We start from the raw sequence: 25,297 nt of genomic DNA, 5'->3' as shown, positions 1-25,297 counted from the left end.
ATTGGAATATTGACCAGCTCCTCATCTAGTATGGTGATATGAGATTACTCACCCCTCACCTCCACGTCATCTATGGTCAAGGCCTCCCACCCTTTTGTTTTTCCTTTTAAAGTCATTACGTTGCAGTTGTGATCCGCCATCTAATCCCCTTTTATTTCCCCAACTCTGTTCGAGGTGGGAAACTTAACCTTCAAATGATAGGTAGAAGTTATAGCTCGAGTTATGTTGAGTGTTGGGCATCCCAATATTATATTGTAGACATAAGGACGGTCTACCACCAAGAAGTTGATCATGAAGGTGACCTTCTACGGAGGTGTCGCCATGGATAGCGAAAGTGTGATTATACCCAAAGGATGGACTACGTCTCCTCCAAATCTGACTAAGTGTGTTAAGATAGGCTTCAAATTTTCCCTTCCCATCTTCATTTATTGTAGAACCAACTAGAAAATTATGTTACCTAAGCTTCCATTGTCTACCAACACCCTCCTTACCCAATAATTAGCAACGAGTAGTGATACCACCAAGGCATCATCATATGTTTGTTGCATGCCTTCCTCATATTCTTTGGTGAAGGTGATGATCTCCTTCTACTTCTGCTTTTTCTAGTTCTGCTTTTGATCCTCAATTAGAAGAACCTGCTTTGCATATCTCTTCCTGTCACCTTCGATGTCCCCTCCACTGGCTTAGTCCTCTGAAGATCACGTCGATTTCTCCTACAATATGATTCTCTTTTTGTTCAGCTTCTGCCTTCTCATGACTGCGTGCTTTGGCTCGGCGATCACTCATTTTTATAAAGTTATACAAGTATCCTCTTCTTATTAGATCTTCAATCTTATTTTTCAAGTGAACACACTCTTGTATGTCATGCCCGTGATTCTTATGGAATTCGCAGAATTTTGAGGCGGATCTCTTATACAAAGGTGTGTGCATGGGTTCTAGCCAGGAGATGTAGCCTTTCTCTCTAATGTGCATCAGCACATTAGTTCGGATTCAAAGGGGTATAATACTAGAACTTAGGTGTGGGTCCTATCTCCCTTTAATCGCTGAGCTGCCTACTACTTTCTTACTTTTTCCCTACTTTGGTTGCTTCATCCATGTCTGTTGGACCCTTCCTTTTCAAATCAACCCGGCTCCTTCTTATGGTCATAACTTTTTTCTAGATTGATATATTTTTGGGCTCGTGTCATCAGCTCTCCCATGTTGACTGGGGGTTTTTTCTCTTAACGAATTTAGGAAATCCTTTGACTAAAGAATTTTTGTCAAAGCCGTTACCGTCACCCCATAATCCAAGTTTCAAATTTGTGAGGTGGCATTGACAAAGCGTTTAAGTTTCTCCTTTTCCCCTTGAACAATACTTATTAGATAAGCCGAGGTATTCGTCATTTTTTGGTTGCTGATAAAATATCCCATAAATTGCTACTTCATTTCAAAAAAGAACCCAATGGAGTCTAACTTTAAAGTTTAGTACCATGCCCTTGCATTCCCCTTTAGAGTGGCTGCAAATGCTTGGCACATGATTGCGCCTTACAATTGCATCAACACTCTACAGGTATCTAGGTGATCAATAGGATCGAACAACCCATGATACCCTTCGATACTTGGCGTTTTAAAATTGTTGGGCAAAGGAATATCCATTACCTATTTAGTAAAAGTAGGATTCGAAGATTTGATTGATGATTCCCCTGTGGAGGGATTTCACACTTGCTTCATCATATTTTCCAATTGGTCAATTTTTTTGAACTTTTCCTCTAGCTCGTGGGAGTGCTGCTCATAGATCCCCACACTATTTGCATATTCTACCTTTTTTTTTTTTTTTATTTGTATCAGAAGCCTTAGCAGCGATTTTTAGTGGGGCTACAATCTTCCCATGAGACATAGCTTCCATTCGATTAGCCTGGAGAGTACATTCTCCATTATCTCTTTTCTGATGCAGGATCATAGTAAACATGTCTTCCACTCTTTTCTGGAAGGCTAGAAATTCACTTAGTGGTACACTGGGGTTGTCTATCGGTACAGAATGAATTGATTGGGGTGACTAATTACCCACACTGCAAATTTTAACTTTAAAAAAAATTAAAAATAAAAGACTAGGGAAATCATCGCCCTTTTGCCTATTATTCACTTGTTTTAATTTTATTATTGCATTCTTTATTTAAATTTATGGTTTTATTTATTATAAAAAAAAAAAAAATTGTGTTGTACATTATTTCCTTCGATCTTTCTTTGCAAGGATCAGTGAGTGGGTGAGAAACCTCTTGAGAAGAGGATTCATGATCAGAGCTCTTTCTCATACTTGTTTGGCCAAGGTTTTGGGTCTGATTTAGAAACTAACTGTGATTTGGAGGTCATCACTACACTCCCTTTTGATTAGGCTTAGGTAACCTACTTTTAACTATTGTTTTGTGTGACCAATATAGACAACATTGAATTTTTTTTTTATTTTTTATTTTTTTTTTTCTCTTCGAGGGATGGGAGGGAGACGCGGGAGTGCTTAGTCTCGAGAAATTATTAGGTACACCAAGTGTATAACCCCACATCAATTCTTCATCATTATGTGGAGGGAGCTCTCCTAATTTTAATGTTCAAGTTTCCTAACAGCAGACCCACCTCTTGACATAGGTGATCATTTCATTTCATTTTCTCCTAACCCTTACCGGCAGCATACCAAACATATGATAACATAATTACCATAGCTAACCAAGCTTAATACGTTAAGTTTGCTATAGTATAGTCCTCCTATAAAACCCAAACCCAAGAGAAATGCACCCTTATCCTGTGTGTTTGGGAGCATTGATTTTGAAGTTTGGATTTGAAATTTGTGAATTTAAACAGTGTAATATAAAATTACATTAATTTTTTTTTCAAATAAATATATTAAAATTCAAATTTCAAAATCCATACTCTCAAATACTACTTAAAAGAGAAGAGTTGGTTATAGATTTTTTTTCCCTTTTGGTTAACTTTCAAGCACCCTCCTCTATTAAATTAATTATTACCTTTATATTTTGGTTGCCTTGATCTGGTTCTCGTAATTATACATTATTTTTTTATTTTTTTATTTTTTTTGCTGTGGTAATTGTGTATCTTTGATGTCTATTTTTTAAAAGCAAATTTGTTCAGCATCGACTCTACCTAGTTATGCAAGATGCTGTAAATAAAAATAAAGAGAAATTGTTTATTGCAAGGAATTAACACAATAATTTTACATATAGCTGGACTGGACAAGATTTATTGAAAAAAATTATAGTAATAGTTTTTTTGTGATGAATAGCAGCATCCTCATAGGCAAATTTCTTCTTTGAAGAAAGAGCGAGAAGAAGAAGAAGAAAACCTCGACACAAACCACCCCACATTCGTCATTCTTTGACGGCGAGGGCTCCTGTTTCCTTGCGGGGTACTGAAAATGCTACCACAAAGGGGGCAAGTGCGACTCTCCAATCATGGATTTCAATAGCATAGCACCAAAAAAGAAAAAGGGAGTAAAACATGTACTTCAAAATGCTGTATTTGCCACCCCTTTGGGACAATAATTTGGTGTTGGGAGGAAAATTATTGAAAAATAAAAATCATATAAACCATGCACGCAAAATGTACTGCCAACGTGAAATGAAATTGAAAGGGCAATGACAAAGCATACTGAACATTCTTTACAGAGGGAGCGCCAAGGGGTAAGGTAGATTTGAGATTTCTGCATTCAAGAAAATGAACCAACAATTGTCAAAGTCAGCTATATATGGATATAGTTGTTGTGTGACAAGGACAAGGATGTCTGGATCTTGCTAAATTGATAGAGATGCTCGATATTAATGTCTCCTCTCTGCAAGTCTGATTGGTTTGGATGTTGAAGCAGAAGCCTTCCTGGAATCACCGACTGGCTTCATAGTGGGAGAGACACTGTAGCCCATGAAGCAGAATCAAGCAGACAAAAGATTGGGAAATCTGGTTGTGGGAAGCTGTCTAAATATATGAATAAATAGCCCAGAGTTTTACCTATAATTCTTGTGCAAGGAGTTTTTCTTCATGGCAGCAATATTCTTAACCTCCTGACTGTTAAAAATGGAAAAGGAAGAACAGATGATCAATTGCCTGAGAAACCTGTTTCAACAAAGGGAATCTGGTACCTGAGCACTGAGAACTGTTCAGTACCCAGTTTATTGTAATTGTAGCCTTCACCTAGGAAGGAAAGCCCAAGAACAACTAAGCTCCATCATAAGCATCGGGACAGCTATAATTTAAGACAATTTGATAATTTTGAACAGTTCTAATTTAATGTATATGATAGAATTTATCTCACAGGAAATACAAGAGCATTTTTTTCCAATCAGGTGGCGCAGATATCATCTCATGATATTTTTGGCATCAAACATCTCTTAAGGTTCCAAGGTCCCCCATCACAAGTCCTTGACTTGTAAGTGCATCAAATACAGTAAAAATGTAGGAAAATCTATGCTCCAGACTCGGGTTCAATTCAACCCTTTTAAATAAAGCCCCAAAAAGTTCATTGTTGATGATATTGAAATCAAATAGTAAGGAATACAAAGGCAGGAATTTGCAACAATCACTGTACAAATCTCCTATATCATAACAGGGGTTTGGGGAGTGCATGGTATATGCAACCCTACCTCAACAATTGGACAGGCTATACTTGGAACCTGCGATTTTTAGTGCAAGTGTAACACCCTTACCAATGGGTCCAGGATTGCCTACCCTCAATTTGGACTATAATTGGTCATCTTTCAAGTCATTCAGTAGGCAAATTTACCTGTTAAGATATTCTATTTTCGCCTTCTTCATTATGTTACTCTTCATATTCGAAAAGTTGTTGCCAGATCCATTACCTACAGTTTATTCAGGATGTCAGCCCTTGCCCAGTTAATTGCTTGACTTTGAGCACTAGATTAGTAGACTAGTACCATAATGGACCTGCGAAGACAACCAAAAGAAGCAGAAACTGTACCTCCCCAAAAGCTCCTTTTACTGGAAGGTGGGACCTTGGTGCAAAGCTGGACTTGCCGACTTTGTTTCCCTGTAAAATTTAAAGCACTTGCTAAGAGTTCAAATCCCAGATTACTACAATGTCTTAGATAAAGTTGGAGAAAACTGCAACCAAGTGCATGCAAATTAGTAAGAAAGTATTCAATGGTGAGGCCTCAAAAGGGCTGGCTATCCAACCCAAAAATGTAAACTTGGCATCTATAAACTACTATCTTATGAACCTGACAAATGTGATTGTTTAGTCAAGAAACAATAAAACAAGTGTTTGTAGAAAGAGAAGTAGAAGTGTGGAGGAAGGAACAGAGATGTCGATTGTAGTTCCAACCCTATACATACTATAAGCTGATGAAAAAAAAGCCACACAATAAAACCGAACCTCCTAAAGCCTGTAACCACTCTTATACTTGCCCTCAAGCTGGATATGTACAAGTATTACCTGACTCCAGCTTGGTACAGCAAGCATCAAAAGGAGGTATAATATAAAAACATTTTCGCAGAAAAGCATCCTAGCTTATTAGTTGTTAGCAGACTTCACAAATGGGGTAACCACAATCATCTTCATCCCAACATCTCCAACAAAAATAAGAATCGACTTCAATATGCTTCTTATTCTCGTGAAACATAGGATTACTTCCAATATAAATAGTGGCATGACTATTCCAAAACAAACAGGCTTTGCTACCAAAAAACTCATCTTTGATTTAAAAGGTCTCAACCAAAGTAACTCATTGGCATACTATGTTTTAGAGCTAGATCTCATCAAACTAGGATTTTTTATTTATTTATTTTTTCCTTTTTATTCTGTATTTAGAGTATCCCACAATATCAAAAATTGTACTGCAATAGGACACTAGCCTTTACCATGAGAGTTCTTGAGGCCCCGGAGAATCCTACAAATAGCACCATCCCAGTTCGTCTCCTTAAGATTCTCCATATAACTGAAAAACCACCCATGCAACGAAGGATATGTCAGGACAAGTGAAAGACTATATGAGCTTTCCCACTATGTTACTACACTAACGCTTGTTCTCAAAAATCTAGTCCACGGTCTTGCCTCCTCTCACACATCATACTCAGGTCAATCAAGTAACTGCTTATTTAGCTCCCAAGATACCTGTTTCACTAAGTTCAAATTATGTTTTCACCACGAACATTAAAAGCTCTGCTATACCTGACAAGCTCAATACCTGGAAAATGCAGGGAAGGGGAAGGGGGGGGGGGGGGGGGTTGTTTCCAGATCCTTAAGTTATAATTGATACTAAAGTCAACATTTGACATCTGCAATCCCTCTACAATTGCTGCTGATGATGTATAAACAAAAACTTTTAGAAATGGCCTTACGAAACTTATAAACTTCGCTGCTCTACCTCCCCTCTCCAACCCCGATAAGCAACATATCCTGAAGGTGTGCCATGCAGAACTATTCCTCAAGGTCGTATATAAAAAAATATTTTTAACATATATTTTGCATAAATGCCAATCGAAGTAAATTATGAAGAAGATAAAAACCTGAAAAAAATTCAGCCAAGCTAATGTTCACACATAAGTCTAAACAAGACTGATATAGCTGACATGCCACTGATCAGGCTAACATTGCTGACAGATCATTAACCGAGTTGATCTCACTAATGTGTCATAGGTTGGTTAAATTTAGGTCTGTGCCAATCTAATGTACGCAATATATCATCAGTCACCAGAGCTTTAAAGGCCATACAGTTTTGAGTCATACATCAGTGAATTTGCTCATCATCAATTGTCTCCCCACTCCCATATCTCTATTCCTCTGGGAACAATGAGTGGGAGTATTTTCTTTGTGCATTTTTAATTTTGTGAAGTATGAAAACCAAGGGTCAAATTATCAGCACTGTAATGCTCTGCTCAAAGCCCAAATGACACATTGAAATTAATGTGCAGCCTTAATATCTATGTGTGGCAGTTATGCATGGGGCATGTTGTGCTGCAACGCATGAGAGAGCACAAAACAATCTAAGTGCATTCTGCAGTTGATTTCAATTTTGAAGAGATTAGGATCAAGTTTTTACTTTACTCCTTCCGTCTTCCTCAAGTGTACATCTAAGTTGCAGATTCTCACTCCAGAGCGCTCTCTAATCCTAGGTTATTATTTTTCATTGCAGAAGTTCTTCAATACATTCCTCTTTACCTACACTTCTTTCTTCCCTCTCTTATGCAGCTCCGCTATTGTCCTTCATCTTTGCTTCCTTCCTCATTTTCAGCCTTCCTTAGTTTCCCTTATTCCATGGATTCTCATATGAAGCTCTTCATTCAGGGCAATGAGGAATCTAAGTCCAAAGGATCTTCTAAATCCACCACCCTTGCTGTTGGTAGTGGTGGCAATGAGAGTCCAATGCTATCTTCTTCTATCCTTTCTATGGAGGTTGAAATGTCCTCTTCTGTTGTTCCTCTTGCTCTAAGGAGAGGGCAGGGGTCTACTCCAAAATACTTGGAATGTTCCCCCACATACCGCGGGGGTGGGGGAGGCTGTAGTTGGTGTACAAAATTCTTGACAAGTTCAGGTTATGTCTTCCTCCCTTTTTTTGACTTGGGTTGTGATTGCAGGCCTGGTTAGGTCTACCTTTATAAGGAGGCCTTCATTGCTAGCCTCCATCTCCTCTTCACTCCCTTTGTGAGGGATGTCATCTGCTTCTACAAATTTGCCCCTTCTCAATCAGCTCCCAAAGATTGGAGAATCCTCTTGAGGTTCTGCTGCTTTTGCATTAATGCACCCTAAAACAAAAAAAACAAAAAAAAAACAAAAAAAACAAAAAAAAAACAAACAAACAAACAAAACAAACAAAAATTAATAAATAAGACCTCAAGGTAGTCTCCCAAAATTGATTCACCCAACAAGTAGAGTTTGTTCACCAATATGAAGAACCTGAACCTACATCCCAAGACTCCTGATTCTATTAAGGTTGGAAGCACCGGTTCTTCTATGTCGGTTGGAGTGAAGCCTAGCCAATGCACATGCAATGGGGGGAGGAGCTTGACTATCATGCCCCCCGCCCTTGCTGACAAGGAGGCCAAAATTTTTTATGCCATCAGAGATTTCATGCCAAAAAATTCTGTAACCTAATAACGACCACCAATTTTTTGACTCTCCACCTAAGTGGTGCGTGGTTGGAGCTATCAGTTAGTAAGTCTTTGTTGATTTGTTCTTTTATCTTGTCCTTTGGTTGTCTGACATTTCTAGGTCTGTTCACAATCATGTTTGATCCAAAGACTATGCAAAAGGCTCTTAACACACAAGAAAAAAAGGCAAATGAAGATTCTACAGGGACCACTTTTGAAAAGAAGAAACCTTAGGAGCTCACCTCAAAGGATAAAGGAAAACCAGTAGCTGAAGTCCTTGACAAGGGTCTTAGAGGGTGAGGGAGAGGGAGAGAGAGAAGAAGATTCCTCTACCCCAAGCCAAGCCCAAGGGAGAGTATCAAGATTCCTGAGCCCACTCCACCATCACTGGTGCATTTTTCAATTGAGAACCCTTTTGAAAGCTTGGCATATACTCCCTAATGGCATCTAAAGACGAAAGATCCATTCTGACAAGTGAAACTAACACCAAAACAGGCACTCAAAGGAGTTACCTTACCGGTAAATGTCAAGGACGTAGGCAAGGCCATCACCCATGCCTCATTCAACCACACATCCATAAACTTAAGGAAGTGTGTTCTCATCCTCAGCCCAATTTCATTTTTTTCTTGAATTGTGTTCATATCTTTGACTAAGATGCTTCATTATGTTGCCTAAAGGTGCTACTGAGGTTCTGACTTCAGCAAGCATGTTGAGAAGACGAGGTAAAAGGGTGGCTGGCTGGCTGGCTGGCTGGCTGGGAAGCCAACTGCTAAGCCAAACAAAGGGAAGGGGAAAATCCTTACAATAGAGAAGAGCGTAGCAACCCCCATGAAGTGAGAGAAGATAGCCAAGGCTCAATTGGCAGAAGAAAAGTCCACAGTGGCAGCCCTAACTGAAAAGCTGAGCAGAGCTAAGGTGGAGACTTCAAGAACATATGAGCTGAAGAAGGAAAGTTTAAAGAGGCAGAAAAGAGGGCTCAGGAACATATGCCTGGACAGAGGAGAGGAAGAAGGTTGAGAAAGAGCGAATCAAAGCTGAAACAATGTCCATAAAGGAGGGAGTGGCACACCGGAAGACAACTGGTGCATACAAGGATGACACAATTGCTAACTCCTATCAAGCTTTACACTACAGGTTCCTCTTGTGCAAACTTCAACTGTCAAAGGCCAGCCCCAGTCTCAACAAGGTCTGATCTAAACATGAAAGCGTGCCCAAGCTGAAGTGGCCAAAGAAGAAGGAAAAGAAACAAAAGGTGAGTGGGCTTGTTCCCCCCAATACTGTTGGGAAGATCATCATGGAGGTGGAGGATAATGAAACAGATGCTGAAATCGTCTCTCAACCTCATCCTTCTCTTGTTGCCAATGACGTTGACAATAGTCTGTTGCTGAAGTCGTTAGTATGAATCCTACTGATACAAGACCTGAAGCAGCTACTTCTGCAAACCCGCCTGCTATAAGATTTGAAGCTGCACTTGACTTCTCATGACTTTTTTTTTAAGACAACCTTAAATTTGAGGAGTTCCTTAGTTTTGGGCAAGATACAATTTTAAATTTGTAATTGAACTTTTCTGTTTTAAGTATATCTCTTATTGATTTCTGTCTTCAATTGTTGATGAATGTCTTTTGTGGAGGCTTTCTAAATGTTTTGAGTATGCATGTCTTGTCAAACTTTTTTTTGAAAAGCTTGTTTATTTCATGGTTCCATCAACCCCCCCCCCCCCCTTCTGCGGGAGGGCACAAAAAATAATAATAAAAATAAAATAATAATAAATAAATAAATAAATAAAACTTACTTTCAAAGGCATGACATTGTGTAATGCTTCTAGAAGTATTCTGTTGAGCTGAGAATGACTCCTTCCTAGGAATATCTTGGTCATCCCGCAAACTAAATGCTACTTCAGAAGTGAATGTCTTTTAGTAGGCAGCTAGCCTGGATCATAGGGCCTTCAGCAGCGCCTTTAGTATCCTTGGTCAAGTTTTTTTCTTTCTGAATTCACAGGAAGGTTTAGTCCTTGACAGTCAGTTGAACTTCAGAATAAGTCTTGTTCAAGTACTTTATACCTTTAGTGGCAAGTCAACAAGATACGACTACCTTAACCCACTTGTGTTCGTTGGAAGTCATGTGATCGATGGGTTGAGGAGGAAGGCCTAAATATAATTCTTATGGAGAAAAACTAAAGTCCATAATTTAGTAAAAAGCTGGGTATACTTGTTTGCATGTCCCAATTCTGTAAATCCTACCCTCTGAGGTCTAGCACTTGATGTTCTCACAAAAGATATAACCTGGGACAAGAGAGCTGATTTGATTCATATTGCTCCAGCCATCTAAGCCCTTCCTTTTCTGTAAGGAAGCCATTAATCTTCGTCCAGAATTGGGGGTCTAGAGAAAGTTTTTCTCTTAACAACTCTCTTATGGTAGTCGAGGTAAGAATATGCCTTCACTACCTCTTTCTAAGGTTACCATATTGAGTTACCTCCTCCAACAAAGAAGATTCTTGTCCTAAACCGAGAGTTGGGATTTTTTTGACACCTTACCTGTGCTGCAGTTGGTTGTCAAGGTAAGAATATATTTTCCTTTCATGTGGGAGAGGCCTCTATTTTGTGATGAGTGTTGGGCCCCAAAATACATCTTTTTTGGCCTTTTATCTCTATGCTAGGTTGGATTCCAACTTCCAAGGTAAGAATAGGTCTTCAGCACATCCTTTATAGGCAGCCAACCTGAATTGCCGTGCAATCATGAAACTTTGTGTGGGAACTTGGAAATTTCTCATTAGATTCATCAATAAGTAATACATCACATATGAATTATAGGAAGTACTTCTTTAAGTTCTCTGAGCTTCACATCCTTGGTATGGGCTTGCCTTGTAGATCATTCAAGTAAGTTCTCAAGTGAATTACCTTAAAGAACAGATAAGGCCCTTCCCAATTCAAAGAGAGCTTCCCCGTGTCTATCTTCCACAGCCTTACAGTTAAACCTAGGAAATACGGACAATTTTGGAACCTGGAGCATCAATGTCTGACACATATCGGATATCGACACCTACCCGACACTTCCCAACATCTATCCAACATGTATCAAAAATTAATATTTTTATTTTTATTTTTATTTTTGTACACAACAAAGACACTTCTCAACATGACAAAGAAACCTCCAGGACTCTTCTTGCACCAAAAAGCTGCATTTATGTTGCCCTTTTAATTCTGTTACGAAAACCCAAAAAAATAAAATAGAGTCAAACATTGGAGTGGTTGGACTTTGGAGCCCTAGCGCCACAACACCAGCCTTGCAGATCACTGTTGGACCCCCACCCCCAAAAATTCCCCCCTCTTTGTAAGGTCATCACCACTTTGCTAATCTTTGTTAATATATATATTATTTTTTAATTTGTTGACAAGTGGCAGCCATTGCCCATAATCAGCTATGCCCTTGAATTGTTTTTTGTCGTTCAACCAATATTCTGCAATATGAACGTAGTTGATGATTGTGTAAGTGTAGTTGTAAAATGTGTAAGTTTGTAAAATATGTAATTGATAATTTTGCATGAACGCTGCTTATATTTCATTTTAAATCAAAATTTCCACATATTTGTAACATGCCTATATATTAATCAATGTATCCCTTCTGTATCATATCCTTATTTTTTTTGAATTTGTCGTCTCGCAGTATCAATAACATGCTGTATCAGTGTATCGCATCGGTATCAGTGTTTCCTAGAGAGAAACTAGTCTCTTAGCTCTAAGTCTCAAGGGTTTTAATTTTTTATGGTCTTATTTGGTGATCTTTTCCTAGTACTGGAAAAGCTTTAAAGGTTTCCACTTCATTATTCCCTTCCAATGTATATATGGTACTCACAGTTGGTAATCTACCAGTGCTACAACTTCAAATTCGGTATGCCATCTAAATGGAGATTTCCATGAGGGCTCTATGAGTAGTTATGTATGCCGACAGAATTCTAGGTAGCCCATCTATCCATTTGCCTGATAGCTGTTCAATTCTATTGCCTATATGTTACCTCAGCTTGTCCATGTCCTTGGGGATATCCTACCAAGGTGAACCATAATTGGATTTTGAGGCCCCTGTAGACGGCTCTGAATAGTCGGCTGTTAAAATGCTTCCATTTTCATCACTATAATACAGCAGTTTCCATACTTAGTAACGACGACTTCTAGACAAAATCCCTGACTGCTTCTGATGTTACCCGACAAAAGGCTCTGCTTAAACTCATTTCGTGAACTAGTCTATGGCCATCACGAAGAACTTCCTGGTCTTCATTTTTTTTCAAATGGCCCTAAGAGATCCTTCAGCATGCTGAAAGGTCATGGGTTCCTTATGAGACTCAGCTATGATGTAGGCTTTTGCAGGATATCAATTGTCAATATTTTTTTATAATTTTCATGGCATCTCTGTGCATTGTGGACCAGTATAATTCTTGTTTTAAGGGATTTGATGGGCAGCATCCTACCTCTCCAAGCAGTTTTCATCAATTCCTTCATGAATTTCTTGAAGCATATACTATGTTCCATCTAGTCTCACACCCCTCAAGTAAGGCAAGTTGTAAGATCTCTTGTAGAGGATCCCATGGTGGAGGTGTATGTCATGTATCTGGCTGACATTGCTGTCTTAGGCTAGTTAACTTAGTTCCACAGTAGTCTGACCTGTGTGACATGTCATTGGTCACTTACCAGAGGTTTAAAGGGCATTAAAAGCCTATTTAGGTCATACCCGAGTCAAAACAAAAATATATCATACAAATTGACAATGCCAATCTGATTATTATCTTGTGATCACAGAGAACATGTTGAACAGCCTTGGCAATCTTATGAGACATCACACCAGTCTCCACTCTTGGCTCCACACTGTTCCACAACCATACAAGAATTGTATCATGCTCCCTTATTCATTCCTCGTAATTTTTTGGTTCAAAAGATGGAGAAGATTGAAGCAAGTACTTTAACTGGTCTTCTACACTGATGTGTATTTTTACCACTCGTAAGCATAACAAATACTTTGTGTAACCAGCCAACTAAATGGCTGTACTTTCACACTATTACTGGAACCTCACCAGAAGATGCAATGAGAACTGCTCTCAAGACACCATAACACACACCAAATATGCTGCAGCAAGCAGCAGTAAAAAAGGATCCTCCACACACCAGGGAAAGACCAGAAGAATATAAATACTTCAAAAAAGTAGAATGGAATGCAGCAAGTAATCATACTCACGACCCGCTGCAATACAACCACACCTAACAGAGAATGGTTACGCACACAGCACCTTAAGACAGACAAGAAACACAGAGATAAAACTAGTTCCATTACCACCCAGCAATATGCTAACAACAAAAAAACATCACGGGCACACTAGGGCTTCATGAAACCAATAACAGCTAAAACAAACCAGGAATGCTTCCAGACAACAGGTGCATGCTTTAACATATCACAGGCAGATCATGAACACATAGCACCCGCAAGGGATGCACAAAAAGTGACCAGAAAAGGGAAAGAAAACCAAACAAACTCTCAAATAAGAAAAAAAATTTCTAATTTTTAAGAATCAAAGACTGAGAGAAAAGGAGAGGAAAGAAACGAGAGAGAGAGAGAGAGAGAGAGAGAGAGAGAGAGGCTAAACCAAGTCAGATCAATTGGGTTGGAGAAGCATACTGCGTTAATACCATGTTGGGCATCTCAGAAATCTTAAGCCTAGAAACGACAAAGCGAGTGTTAAGAAATCTGCCAAAATGGATCGGGTCAGGTAATCCATGGCAATTAGGTGGACGACCAGATGAGGAAGTCACAATCCATATCTGATTCACTTAAAGTACAGATTAATGTCAGTTCAGATTGGATAATGACCAGCAGACAGCAGTTAATTGACCATTTTATACCATAAATAATACACAATTGTAAGAATAAAATTTCCACTACAAGCTCTGGGCACACACTTCATGTATGAGCTCCACAATTCGCAAATTCCCTATTTTCTAGTTTCAAAAGATAACTACATTTTTATTACTTTGCCAATTTTTTTAGTAAATTGAGAATACTTCCAGTGGCATCTAGGGATTTCAAAAACCCACACCAGTTAAGAAAAATTCAGGTTCCGATACTACAGATTTAGTTAGTAAATTTATTCCATAATGTCATAATACAGCTGCATGTGGATTTATAATTCGGTAACCGCTACACTCATGTTCCCCAGTTGAAAAAGTGAAAACATTTATAATAATTCGGTCATTTCATCATTGGCACTCATGTTAGTGCAAACACCCTAGGAGAGGAGAATTTAAGATTGCAGCATTGTTCTTCCATTTGAGACAATGATGTTCCGGACCAAGAGAGCAAAGCTCCAAACAAAAGATTCGAAGATCTGAGAGGAAGTACTCCATCAATAATTGTAGTTCTAGCCTTTTAATAGTCTAGCGATTGTGATTTATATTTCATTTGTTTTGTTAAAGCTTGATACACATTGTTGTGTAACACAATGAATTACTTAAATCACATGGGATCCAGAACAAATGGAGCTTTTGACTTGATCTATTTTTTCCGATTTAGGAGTGCATTGTTAAAGCTTGATATACAATGTTGGCCCAAAACCTAGTAGTTTAAGCTTTGTAAGTGGTAATCTAACATGGCATTAGAGTTATGGTTGGTAGGAGGTCTTGAGTTCTAGTCTTGTTGCCTGAGTTTATCGTATGGTAGTTAGAGATTATCTTATTCTCTATAATGAATGTTATAGATTGTTTGTATATCTCTCCATGTGCAGCATTTGGGCTACACATGGGGGACTGCTAAAGCTTGATATGCATTGTTGACCCACAACCTAACAGCTTAAGCTTTTAGACAACGTGGTAATCTAACATCTACTTTTTGTTGTAATTAATAAGCGAATTAGCAAAGATATGAGTTGATTTAAGTGTTTAACTAACTCAACCCATTTACAGATCAAATATAAATATTTCAATCCATATTCAAATTGTTTATTTTGTGAAACAGATATGATTTGATTCAAGGGGGATTGGATACAAATAAGATAAACGGATTTCTAGCCATTTTGTTAGGTCTAGTCACTCAGTTACTTAGGCTAAGAGAACTAGAAGAAGAAAAGGAATGGAAGACGAGAAAGTAGAGTCAGCCAGTGGACAGCAATTGTCGCAATTTTTCTCCTAGATATTCAACCCTACACATATTACAAACTAATGACTAAATAATCCAACAACAGTAAAACCATACCATCCAAACCTGCCACCACTCTAAACCAAAAAAAAAAAAGGTTAAAGAAGAATCATAATTTGAGCAAAAAAACCCGCCAACCCAAAATTAGATGAAAAGATCCATTTATATTTTATCCTTTTCAAGCCGTCTTACCTTCCTTCAAAAGCCTTAACATTTCTATTTTCAAACAATCCAAATTGATGCAAAGTGGATAGCATCCCATGCCTCTTTCTTCTTGGTCCTACAATAAGATCGCCTCCATGCCTACAATAAAGAGAATTTATTTGGAAGCAAAATACTTCATCTGTTCTTAAAATTGGCTAAGCTTTTTATTATATTTATAAATAAAAAAAAGGCTACGTCATGTTTCAAACTTCATAGATAGGACAGTAGGATATAGGTACATACCCCTCATGTGACTAAGCTGTATGTGGAGAAATTTTTCTAACTCAACAAAAGCAAAATCACTCTACATGCATATTGCTTTGTCAAAAAGGGTTTTGTTCTGAATGACTCCTTGTGAGAGTTGCTCCCTTTATATAGAAATTGTCAGGCTCATTATAAGGCTGAAAATCAGCCATTACATTGGACTATGCAAGGTAAGAATAGACGCCTATCAATTATATGCCTACATACAATGTACTCTTCTATATATAGCTAGACTAAATAAGGTAGAATATATGTTGCCTTAATAGACTAGGCTAGCACATATGTAGCTGTCAATTCTGCTAACATTACCCCTCAAATCGATGTTGGGCGATCGAGAAGCATCAATTTGTCAAGCAAGAATGGCGAGGACGAGAGAGAGCCTTGGTGAAAACATCAGCGGTATGGTGTTCAGTGGAGATGTGTGGAAGAGTAATCTCCTGACGAGCAAAGGCTTCACGAATGGAATGACAATCCACCTCAACATGTGTGGTGCGCTCGTGAAAAAGGGGATTGGCAGCAATCTAAATAGCACTGGTATTATCAGCATGAAGAGGGGTGAGAGTAAGCTGCAGAACACTAAGATCGCCTAACAACCCTCTAAGCCATACGATATCAGAACAGGCAGACGACATAGCCCGATATTCAGACTCGATGGATGACTTCGAGACACGAGCCTGCTTCTTACTCTTCCAAGAAATGAGGGCATCGCCAAGAAACATAAATCAACCCGTAACAAAACAACTAGTATCCGCACAACCAGCCCAGTCGACATCCCTAAACCCTCCAACTGTAAAGAATTCCCTGAAGGGAAGAACAAGCCGCGACCAGATGTCCCTTTGAGATATCAAAGAATATGACGAACAGGGGCCAAATGTGTCTAGCACGGAGCCTTCATAAACGGACTGACCTTCTGAACAACAAAAGAGATATCAGGTCGAGTAATGGTCAAATAATTCAAACAGCCCACCAGCTTCCGATACATCGAAGGATCATATAAGGGATCGCCATCCACCTAATGCAACTTCAAAATGACCTCCATAAGTGTAAGAACCGAATTACCGTCTTGAAGGCCGGCTAAAGAAAGAAGTTCTTGGGTAAACTTATGGTGATGTAAGAGCGTGCCATTCGGACAATGTTGAACCTCAAGTCCAAGAAAATATTGCAGTGGACCAAGATCTTACATATGAAATGGAGATTTGAGGCGCTCTTGGAGCTGCTCAATTAAATGGAGATCAGATCATGTAATCACAATATCATCGACACACACAAGAAGTATAAAGATCCCAAGGGCAGTCTTGCGAAAGAATAGTTGGGGGGCTGTTCGCCTTTTGAATCAAACAAAGTAGTAGGGGCTTCATAGCTACTTTCATTCTAAAGGAAACCGAAGAACCAACCTTTAGTCAATAGGAGCCCTACTTCCCTCTTTGCGACCTCATCACTTCAATTCAAGCGCAAACCCATTTCTTAGTCATCAGGTGGAGCACACCTTTGGTACTTCAATAGGACGAGCTGTTTGATAGTGACTTCCTTCGTTTGGTAGGGCAGCTAAAGGCATACCAACTTTGAGTAAAAGTGAAATCCAATAGAATAGTATGAAACTTCTCAAACCATGCCCGCAGTGCCTGCTTCAAACCATACAAAGAACGCTTCAAGCGACAAACCTCAACAAAAGTAAAAGAAAACAAGCCAAGAGGAGGAGACATAAATATTTCTTCCTTTAGATCACCATGTAAAAATGCATTCTTCACATCCATTTGGCGAAGCGACCATCCTTTCGAAACAGCAATGGCCGTAACAGTGCAGATAGTAGTCATTTTGGCCACAGGAGCGAACGTTTCCTCATAATCAAGCCCATACTCCTGCCGATTCCCAATTGCCACCAAACGAGCTTTATGTCTTCCAATAGAGCCATTAGCACGTAGCTTGATGGTGTAGACCCATTTGCACCCAATAAGCTTAACTCCAGCAGGACAAGGGACAATGTCCCAAGTGTGATCGTTCTGAAGAGCCTAAAGTTCGTCCTTCATAGCTTGGCACCAACACTCTTGAGTAGAAGCCTGAGAATAAGACTTAGGCGCAGAAGTAGTATCAAGAGCAGCCTAAAGAGTGGAAGAAGAAAAAACCATGCCAATCTAGGGGTTGGGAAACCCTAGTAGACCAGCGGGACTCATGCAATACAGGATCAAATGGCAGTTCAGAGGAAGGAAGAGGCAGTGGGCAACGTCGCTAATACATAATACCAGGCTTAAAACAAGTACTAGATATGCCATCAAAAAAAGGAAGAGAAATAGAGGAAGAAACAGGATTAGGACGAGACGGAAAGAAATATTGATTTTCAAAAAAAAATCACATTACAAGAAATACAAAGCTTGTTAGCATCAGCATGATAACACACAAACCCTCTATGAGAGTTACTATAGCCAATAGAAGCACACTGAACATATTGAGCAGCAAGCTTGTGACGTTCAATGGGAGGTAAGTGAACAAAACAAACACAACTAAAAACATGCAGAGAATTATAATCAGGAGGAACACCAAACAAATGAAAATATGGAGAATCAAGATGCATGGTAGGAGAAGGCAGACGATTAATCAAATATAGAACCATAGATAAGGCTTCTATCCAAAATCTAGAAGGGATAGAAGATTCAAGCATCAATGTACGAACAACATCTAAAAGATGACGATTCTTACGCTCGGCAACGCCATTCTATTGAGGGGTGTAAGGACACGAACGCTGAGAGAGAATACCCTTCTGTAGGAGAAAAGATTGAAAAGCATGAGACATGTACAGGTAGAAAGTTGGGATTCTACATAGGCAACAAAAGTTTGGAAGGTTGAGAACACATCAGCTTTAGAATGAAGAAAAAAGACCCACGTGAAACAACAGCAATCGTCAATAAATGTCACAAAATACTAGTACTAAGCATGAGAAAGAACAAGACTCCTACCCCAAACATCAGAATGAATAATTTCAAAACATGCAGAAGCACGACTACCCTGCAAAGGAAAAGGTAAAGATTTGCTTTTTCCAAGTTTACAAGGAGCACAATCAAAAGATAACAAAGAAGACGCATTTTTATTATTCAAATAACCATATTTCATAAGATGTGTCAAAATAACAGAATTGGGATGACCCAATTTCTTATGCCAAAATTGGCTATTATTATTAGCAATAGCAGAACAACCAACAAAAATTGAACGAGGAATGGTAAATGATTGAAGAGGAAAAAGACGTCCCACTCTAGGCCCCCTTCACTATCTCCTGTCCCAACGCTTGATCCACACGACAACCAGAACGATCAAAATGAAGAGAACAATTTTCTTCTACTAATTTTCCAACCGAAATGAGATTGGCAGATAAATCAGGAGACATGAAAACATTGGTAAAGGAAGACCCCGGATTTCCAACCGCTGTAATAGGAAGAGTATTGCCATCGGCGATCTAAACATGCTACTTACCATCATACTTACGAACATCATGTAAAGCTGTTGGACTGCCAGTCATGTGATTAGAAGCTACAGAGTCAATTAACTAAGGAGATGTTTCTTACCTTGGAGACCAAGAGCTAAAAAGGGCAAAAATAATCATTTGTTGAACCTATTCGGGAGTAATGCTGGAAGAAAAACCCGGATCAACGGGCTGCGCAGAAGATGTAGGCACAAAATTGGACTGAACAACAGTATGAAAAGCAAAAGCGAATCGATTATGAGGGCGTACACGAAAATCCTTAATGATACGACCCTCCTTGCAATAATTACAAAATTTCTTGCTACAATGTTTTGCAATGTGCCCAATTTCCTAGCAACTATAACACTGTGGCGGAGATCTAGATCGCCCTCTGCCTTGAGCAGCGTAGGCCACATTAACCATCTCAGAAGCACTAGCAACTTGAGCAAGGCCAATCTGTGAAGTGAGACGCTGTTCTTCATGCAAGAGTTCACCCAAAAAAACCTCCAAAAATGGGACAGGTGTGCGATTGATCTCATGCACTTTCAAACTCAAGTTGGAGCTTCATCAAGAATTGATCCCGCTGGCTCTCAGAGTGAACCGCTTGTAGTGCTGCTAAAGCTTCTTTGGGAACCTAAGAATGCACCAACCCAGAATAATCATTCCATAAATTAATAAAATCGGAATAAAATTGCTCAATAGAGAGATTCCCCTAGCGATAGTTTCCGATGTCTAACTCCAATTGAAACTTTCGAGCAAAACTATCTTGATAATAAATTCACCGAAGGTAATCCCACGTCATCTTAGCAGTAGTGAACCCACGAAGATTGTTGACCATATGAGGTATAACAGAGCTGAGTAGCTAGGAAGCAATTTTGGCATCCCTGCCTTCCCATGAACTAAGTTCCCTGGAATCAATTGGAGCCATAGAAGACCCATCCAAATGACCCCATAACTCCTTCCCTTTCACAACATCTGGAACTGGAATTCCCAACTGGCATAGTTCTTGCTATTAAGGTGAACAATAGAATTTTCTCCTAACATAATAACCACCAAAAAAATTGGACAGAACAAAGAAATCACAATAGTTATCGGAACACGAATTTCAACAGCCCAACAACACCAAAAAAAAAAAATTGCCGATAGTCACATAGCCAAACAGAATTGCTACAAAATTGTAGCCATGGGAACCAAACTTGCAATCCCAACAGCACCAGAATTGTGATATATTTTCTTATTAAAAAAAAAAATGAAAAACCGAAACCAGAATTGCAACAAAGATATAATCAGACCTAGACTTGCAACAGCCCAACAGCACCACCGATCACCTAAAGAAATTGCCGCTACCCAAAACTCTCTACTGCTACCCACAGAAAACCAAATCACCAAGAAACCAAGAATTCAATCAAGCTGAGAGATAACTACAAAAATGATTTGGGGCTCTGATACCATGTCAAAAAGGGTTTTGTTCTGAATGACTCTCCCTGTGAGAGTTGCTCCCTTTATATAGAAATTGTCGGGCTCATTATAAGGCTTACATCGGACTATGCAAGGTAAGACTAAACGCCTATCAATTATATGCCTATATACAATATACTCTTCCATATATAGCTAGACTAAATAAGGTAGAATGTATGTTGCCTTAATAGACCAGGGCAGCACATATGTAGCTGTCAATTCTGCTAGCATTGCTAGCCTTGTAAACGATGCACCAAAAATACCCGTAACGAGCATATACAGCATAAATGGAGTAGGCAATCTAGTTAGATGGCTGTATACTTATTATCACTTGTTTGGTTTATATCATGAACTGCTTACCATTCTTACTCTAATAAAATCATTGCATACAATTTGGAAGTTATCCAACCAAAATCCCCTTATTGCACCCAAAACCTCTGAAAGGAAGAAATCATTGTAATCCTGATTATAACTTGTTTGTCATGGACTGCTAACTAAGGGTTTGGAGGTTACATCACAAGCATATGCACTCATGAAATTAAGGCAAGAAAGCGGTGTACCATCTTATGTTTCCTAACATTTTTATTCTTTTGAAGGACTGTGCCAAAATTGTCTGACATCAATGTCATCGACTGGTCAGTACTGAAGTTCATTACATACATAAAAAATGTACATCAGTTTAACAGAAAAGAAACAAATACTCATTTAGGCCAAATAGACATATTCATTTGATACTTTAGCATCTTCTTAGAGAAGCTCAGAAAATGCTCTGACATACACTATATAATCACATAAAATTAGCAGAAAGTTTATGTAAATACGAAGGTTAACCACCTCATAGTACAAAGTCTCATGAGGTTGAAAAGGAATTTTAATTTTTTCAAGAAAGAATTTGAAAGATCACTGAAGTGCAAATGAGTTACTTCTAAAACCCCATGGATGTATAAGGCATCAAAATAATATAGTACAAACTGTAAACGAGACAAAATTTATGCATAAATTCATGCAAAGAGAAAAGAGTATTAAGATAACAGATATCACATTTTTCCTGAACATGATTAAGATGGTAAAGAACTTACGGGCATCTTCTTTCTTGTAGAGCTCCTTAATTCTATCAAATGATCTCTCTTGAGCATCATCCATGTCCTTCAATTTTGCCTACATGCAGATCAACCTGGTTTCAAAATTCACTTCCATTTACCTGGGGGTTATTGGCATGCATTATGTGCATACACATCACTAAATCATCTCTCTGCCCCTCATTTTGATTCATCTTCCTTGCGGAGAGATTTTGAGGAGTCGGATTTCATCCCTCTCCCTTGAGCCCCTTTCAGGTTTCAAGATCAGTGGGACACACCCATTTTCTGACTTTTCAGTCAGTTAATACTTATACTTCAATTTTTTGGATAACTTAATGAAATAAAGACAGGCAAACCATTTTTGTCATATCAATTCAACAGCGTAAAATATAATTTAATACAGTTTGGTACATGGATTCATATAGCCGAACCCACTTAGTGGGACTAAGGCTTGGTTTTGTTGTTGTTGTTGTTGTTGGTACATGGCTTTAAATTTTCATGATATTTTTAAAATTTCCACTTTCCACCATACTTGAAATCAAAATGATGGCAATTTCTGTCTTACAAATTTCCATCAAAATTTAAACAAAAATTGTCCAAAAGTTAACTGCAGAACAAAATTTCCTTCAAACTGAAAATTGAGATTCAAAACCTGATTTAAATCTCTTTGCAAGCTGAATGAAAATTTATAGGCTACACATCATTTTCTAGCCTTTTTCTGTATTTTGTTCCCCTTGTGCTAATATACTCTCTTATCTTTTCTCAAAAAAAAGATTGAGATTTGAAACCTGAATCAAAAATTCTTTCTTAATAAATCTTTTTTTTTCTTTTGAAAATAAAGATTATTACCAAAACAATAAGAATGAAAGCTTTCAGACTATCAAAATTTTACGCAAAATTGAACTTAGATATTAGATTCAATCATTCAACATTGATTAGGCCTTTTATGCTAAATTAGTTGTAATATTACAACTACTTTTTAACTGATTTAAGAATTTCATTTATATTAACTAAATATATTTAATGGTTATTGTGTTATAGACATTGCACCTTACGCACCACATACCTGTCATTGATATATTTTATCTACAATAATTTATAAATATCATATATATAAGCAAGCTAAGAGTTTCTTAAGATTCATAAACAAATTTCATGTTTTACTGCTAATTTCCATCATTTTTTAAAATCAAAATCGAAATTGAATTCAAAACTATCATCGAAATTTCCAGACTTAGCATCCTCAAAATTTTAGTCAAAATTGAAATTTAAAAACTTAGATTTGTGTCATATTAAATCAAGGTAGCACTAAGTAGCTAACACAATGATCTTCTAAGCAAAATATAAACTGCATTAACGACAACCATACCCTGTCTGTATTCAAAAGGAATCAAAAATGAAGATAGTATATGATTTGAGCAAAAAATAAATTAAAAGGAAAAAAAAAAAAAGACAACCTCATACAGCTGTCTCCATTTAAATGACACCTTCTTCTGTTTCATCCTCTCGACTACAACATTAGCACTCTTAGCACTAAATTCCAATTCATAAAATCTCTTCCATACTTTATTTGTTGCCGGACTTAGATCTCTTCCCTACAATATTTCCAAAATACACAATTCAAGATTATTGCAAAACCAAAAGTGTAATATCTTATAATAAACAACTATGCAAAAGAAAGATACCTCTGAACACTTCTCAATGTGCTTTAACTGGTCAACAGTACAGTGTGGTAGAATGTGCTCAAGGAGATGTATATCTGTTTCACCTACATCCCCTATGTATCTAACATTATCTATTGCTGTCTGAATACATAGATCAACCAAAGATGGAACATCCCTCTTCACCGTCATACGCATATTATGCATATTTTTTTATCTCCTCCTGTCCAAGTCCGGGACCTCTGGTTATGCCCCGTTATGACTAGCACAAAATAAGGTATTGTTATTTAAAAACCATATTCATAGAATCAAAAAGTATACTACGTGATAAATAAATCCAATCACCAAAAGGTTGCAGTTGTATTCTATTGTACAGAATTGGCTTTCAATTAGAATAAAATATTATTTTGGATCTCAACAATTAAAATTCAATTGCAAATTTAATGGAATGGAATTGGCATTAGTCTCCAATTCTAAGGCCCTAGTTCCACCATTTCCATGCAACCAAATGAACATGAAAGTTCAAAGTTAGCACCACTGCTTGACTTCGTTCACTACGAAAAACGCAAAGAAGTTCAAAAAAAGTTACAAACTTGGGCTTTTTCTTTGGATCAAGAAAGGAAGGACCTTTACCCAAATTAGCTAAAATTATTTAGCTCGTTCGAGTTCATACATACATCTTTCAGTTCATAAACCATCAAATTCATCATTTTACTTCCCCCTCCTCCTCAGCTTTCTTAGCAACCAAATAGAGGAAATTAACAAAAGGGAAATCAAATCCCAAAAAGTACCAAAATAGAAAAAATGCATCGACCTTCTAATACCCCTACCTCCTCCATCAAAAAGAAAAAAAAGAAAAAGAAAAATGCAGTAACCTCCACAACAGTTAAATTCAAGCACATCATCTCAATCCTTCGGAAAAAAACTTTTTGATAAGAAAACCCTTTAATCAATCGAAGGAAGATCAACCATTTCGAATAAATTTCATCAAATTTAAAAAAAAAAAATTGAGAAAAAAAATAAACAGAGGATCGGGATCACTAACAAAATCAAAGTTAGAACATTTCTTAAAAAAGGGAATTATAAAAAAAAATTATAAAAGGCAGTTACAACAACTAGATTCGATTAAACAGAGCACATATGTTTTACGGATATCATACTTCAAGCTTACCAGGTGAAGGGAGGGGAAGATCGGAAGAGAGGGGAACGTCAATGTACGGGTGATCGCCGGAAACTCCCTTATCGTAGTGTTACGATTTATGCGGAAGTCAGGTATTGGCTAAAGTGCGCCGCTTCGAATTGACAATCATGAGCCGATGAGGTTGGCTTTTATAGATTCTGAAGAGTGAAGGCTACAATTTGCTAACGTGCTCCGTAAGTGCAGGTTTGGCTTCTACCCGGTCCTCTCATGATCGCATCGCCCACCTGCCCTGCCAACCGTTTTCATTTTTCCCCAGCGGCCAAAGAGAAAAAAGAAAACCTCAAATTTAATGGGCAACCGCCCCGGCTGCAGCCTTTCCCAAAAATTTTGATTGAGGGCATAGGGTGAGTTTCCCGATTAAAATAGATAAATAAATAAGTTGGGCATAACACTTTTTAATAATTTTTAAAAATTTTGTAAAAAATTAATTTTATTATGAAAAATATAAACAGTTATCACCCCTTCATTTTCCACCACCTTATATTGTCCTCAGTCATCTCCGTCTCATTTTGTAACGTACATAAAAATATTCCAAAAAAGTACGCATATAGAAAGGATGAGAGATAAAGAGAAGAGAGATATTTTACAAAAAGTTAGTTCCAAATCATTTTATAATTTCTCCCAAGATAGTAAAGTTTTTTATCCTATCCACTCGTGGAATAAGCATAGCCGAACCAGTTAAATTTCTCTTTCATTTCTATTTATTTTCTTAAATCTTTTA

At 37.9% G+C, this 25,297-nt stretch overlaps 1 protein-coding gene across 1 annotated transcript; it reads right to left on the bottom strand.

The window, feature by feature from the left end:
• Positions 1-3,549: 3,549 nt before the first annotated feature.
• LOC131148888 (uncharacterized) lies at positions 3,550-24,922 on the bottom strand. The gene is made up of 8 exons (XM_058098846.1): positions 24,547-24,922; positions 23,400-23,637; positions 23,172-23,309; positions 21,715-21,793; positions 4,958-5,026; positions 4,763-4,838; positions 3,991-4,047; positions 3,550-3,894 (listed from the first exon to the last, which is right to left on the bottom strand). The coding sequence occupies exons 2-8, from the start codon at positions 23,580-23,582 to the stop codon at positions 3,804-3,806; spliced, it is 693 nt and encodes a 230-aa protein (XP_057954829.1). The 5' UTR covers positions 23,583-23,637; positions 24,547-24,922; the 3' UTR covers positions 3,550-3,803.
• Positions 24,923-25,297: the final 375 nt, after the last annotated feature.

Source organism: Malania oleifera, chromosome 2, assembly GCF_029873635.1.
Source record: "Malania oleifera isolate guangnan ecotype guangnan chromosome 2, ASM2987363v1, whole genome shotgun sequence".
NCBI lineage: Eukaryota > Viridiplantae > Streptophyta > Magnoliopsida > Santalales > Ximeniaceae > Malania > Malania oleifera.
This window is presented reverse-complemented; position numbering and strand designations above follow the sequence as displayed.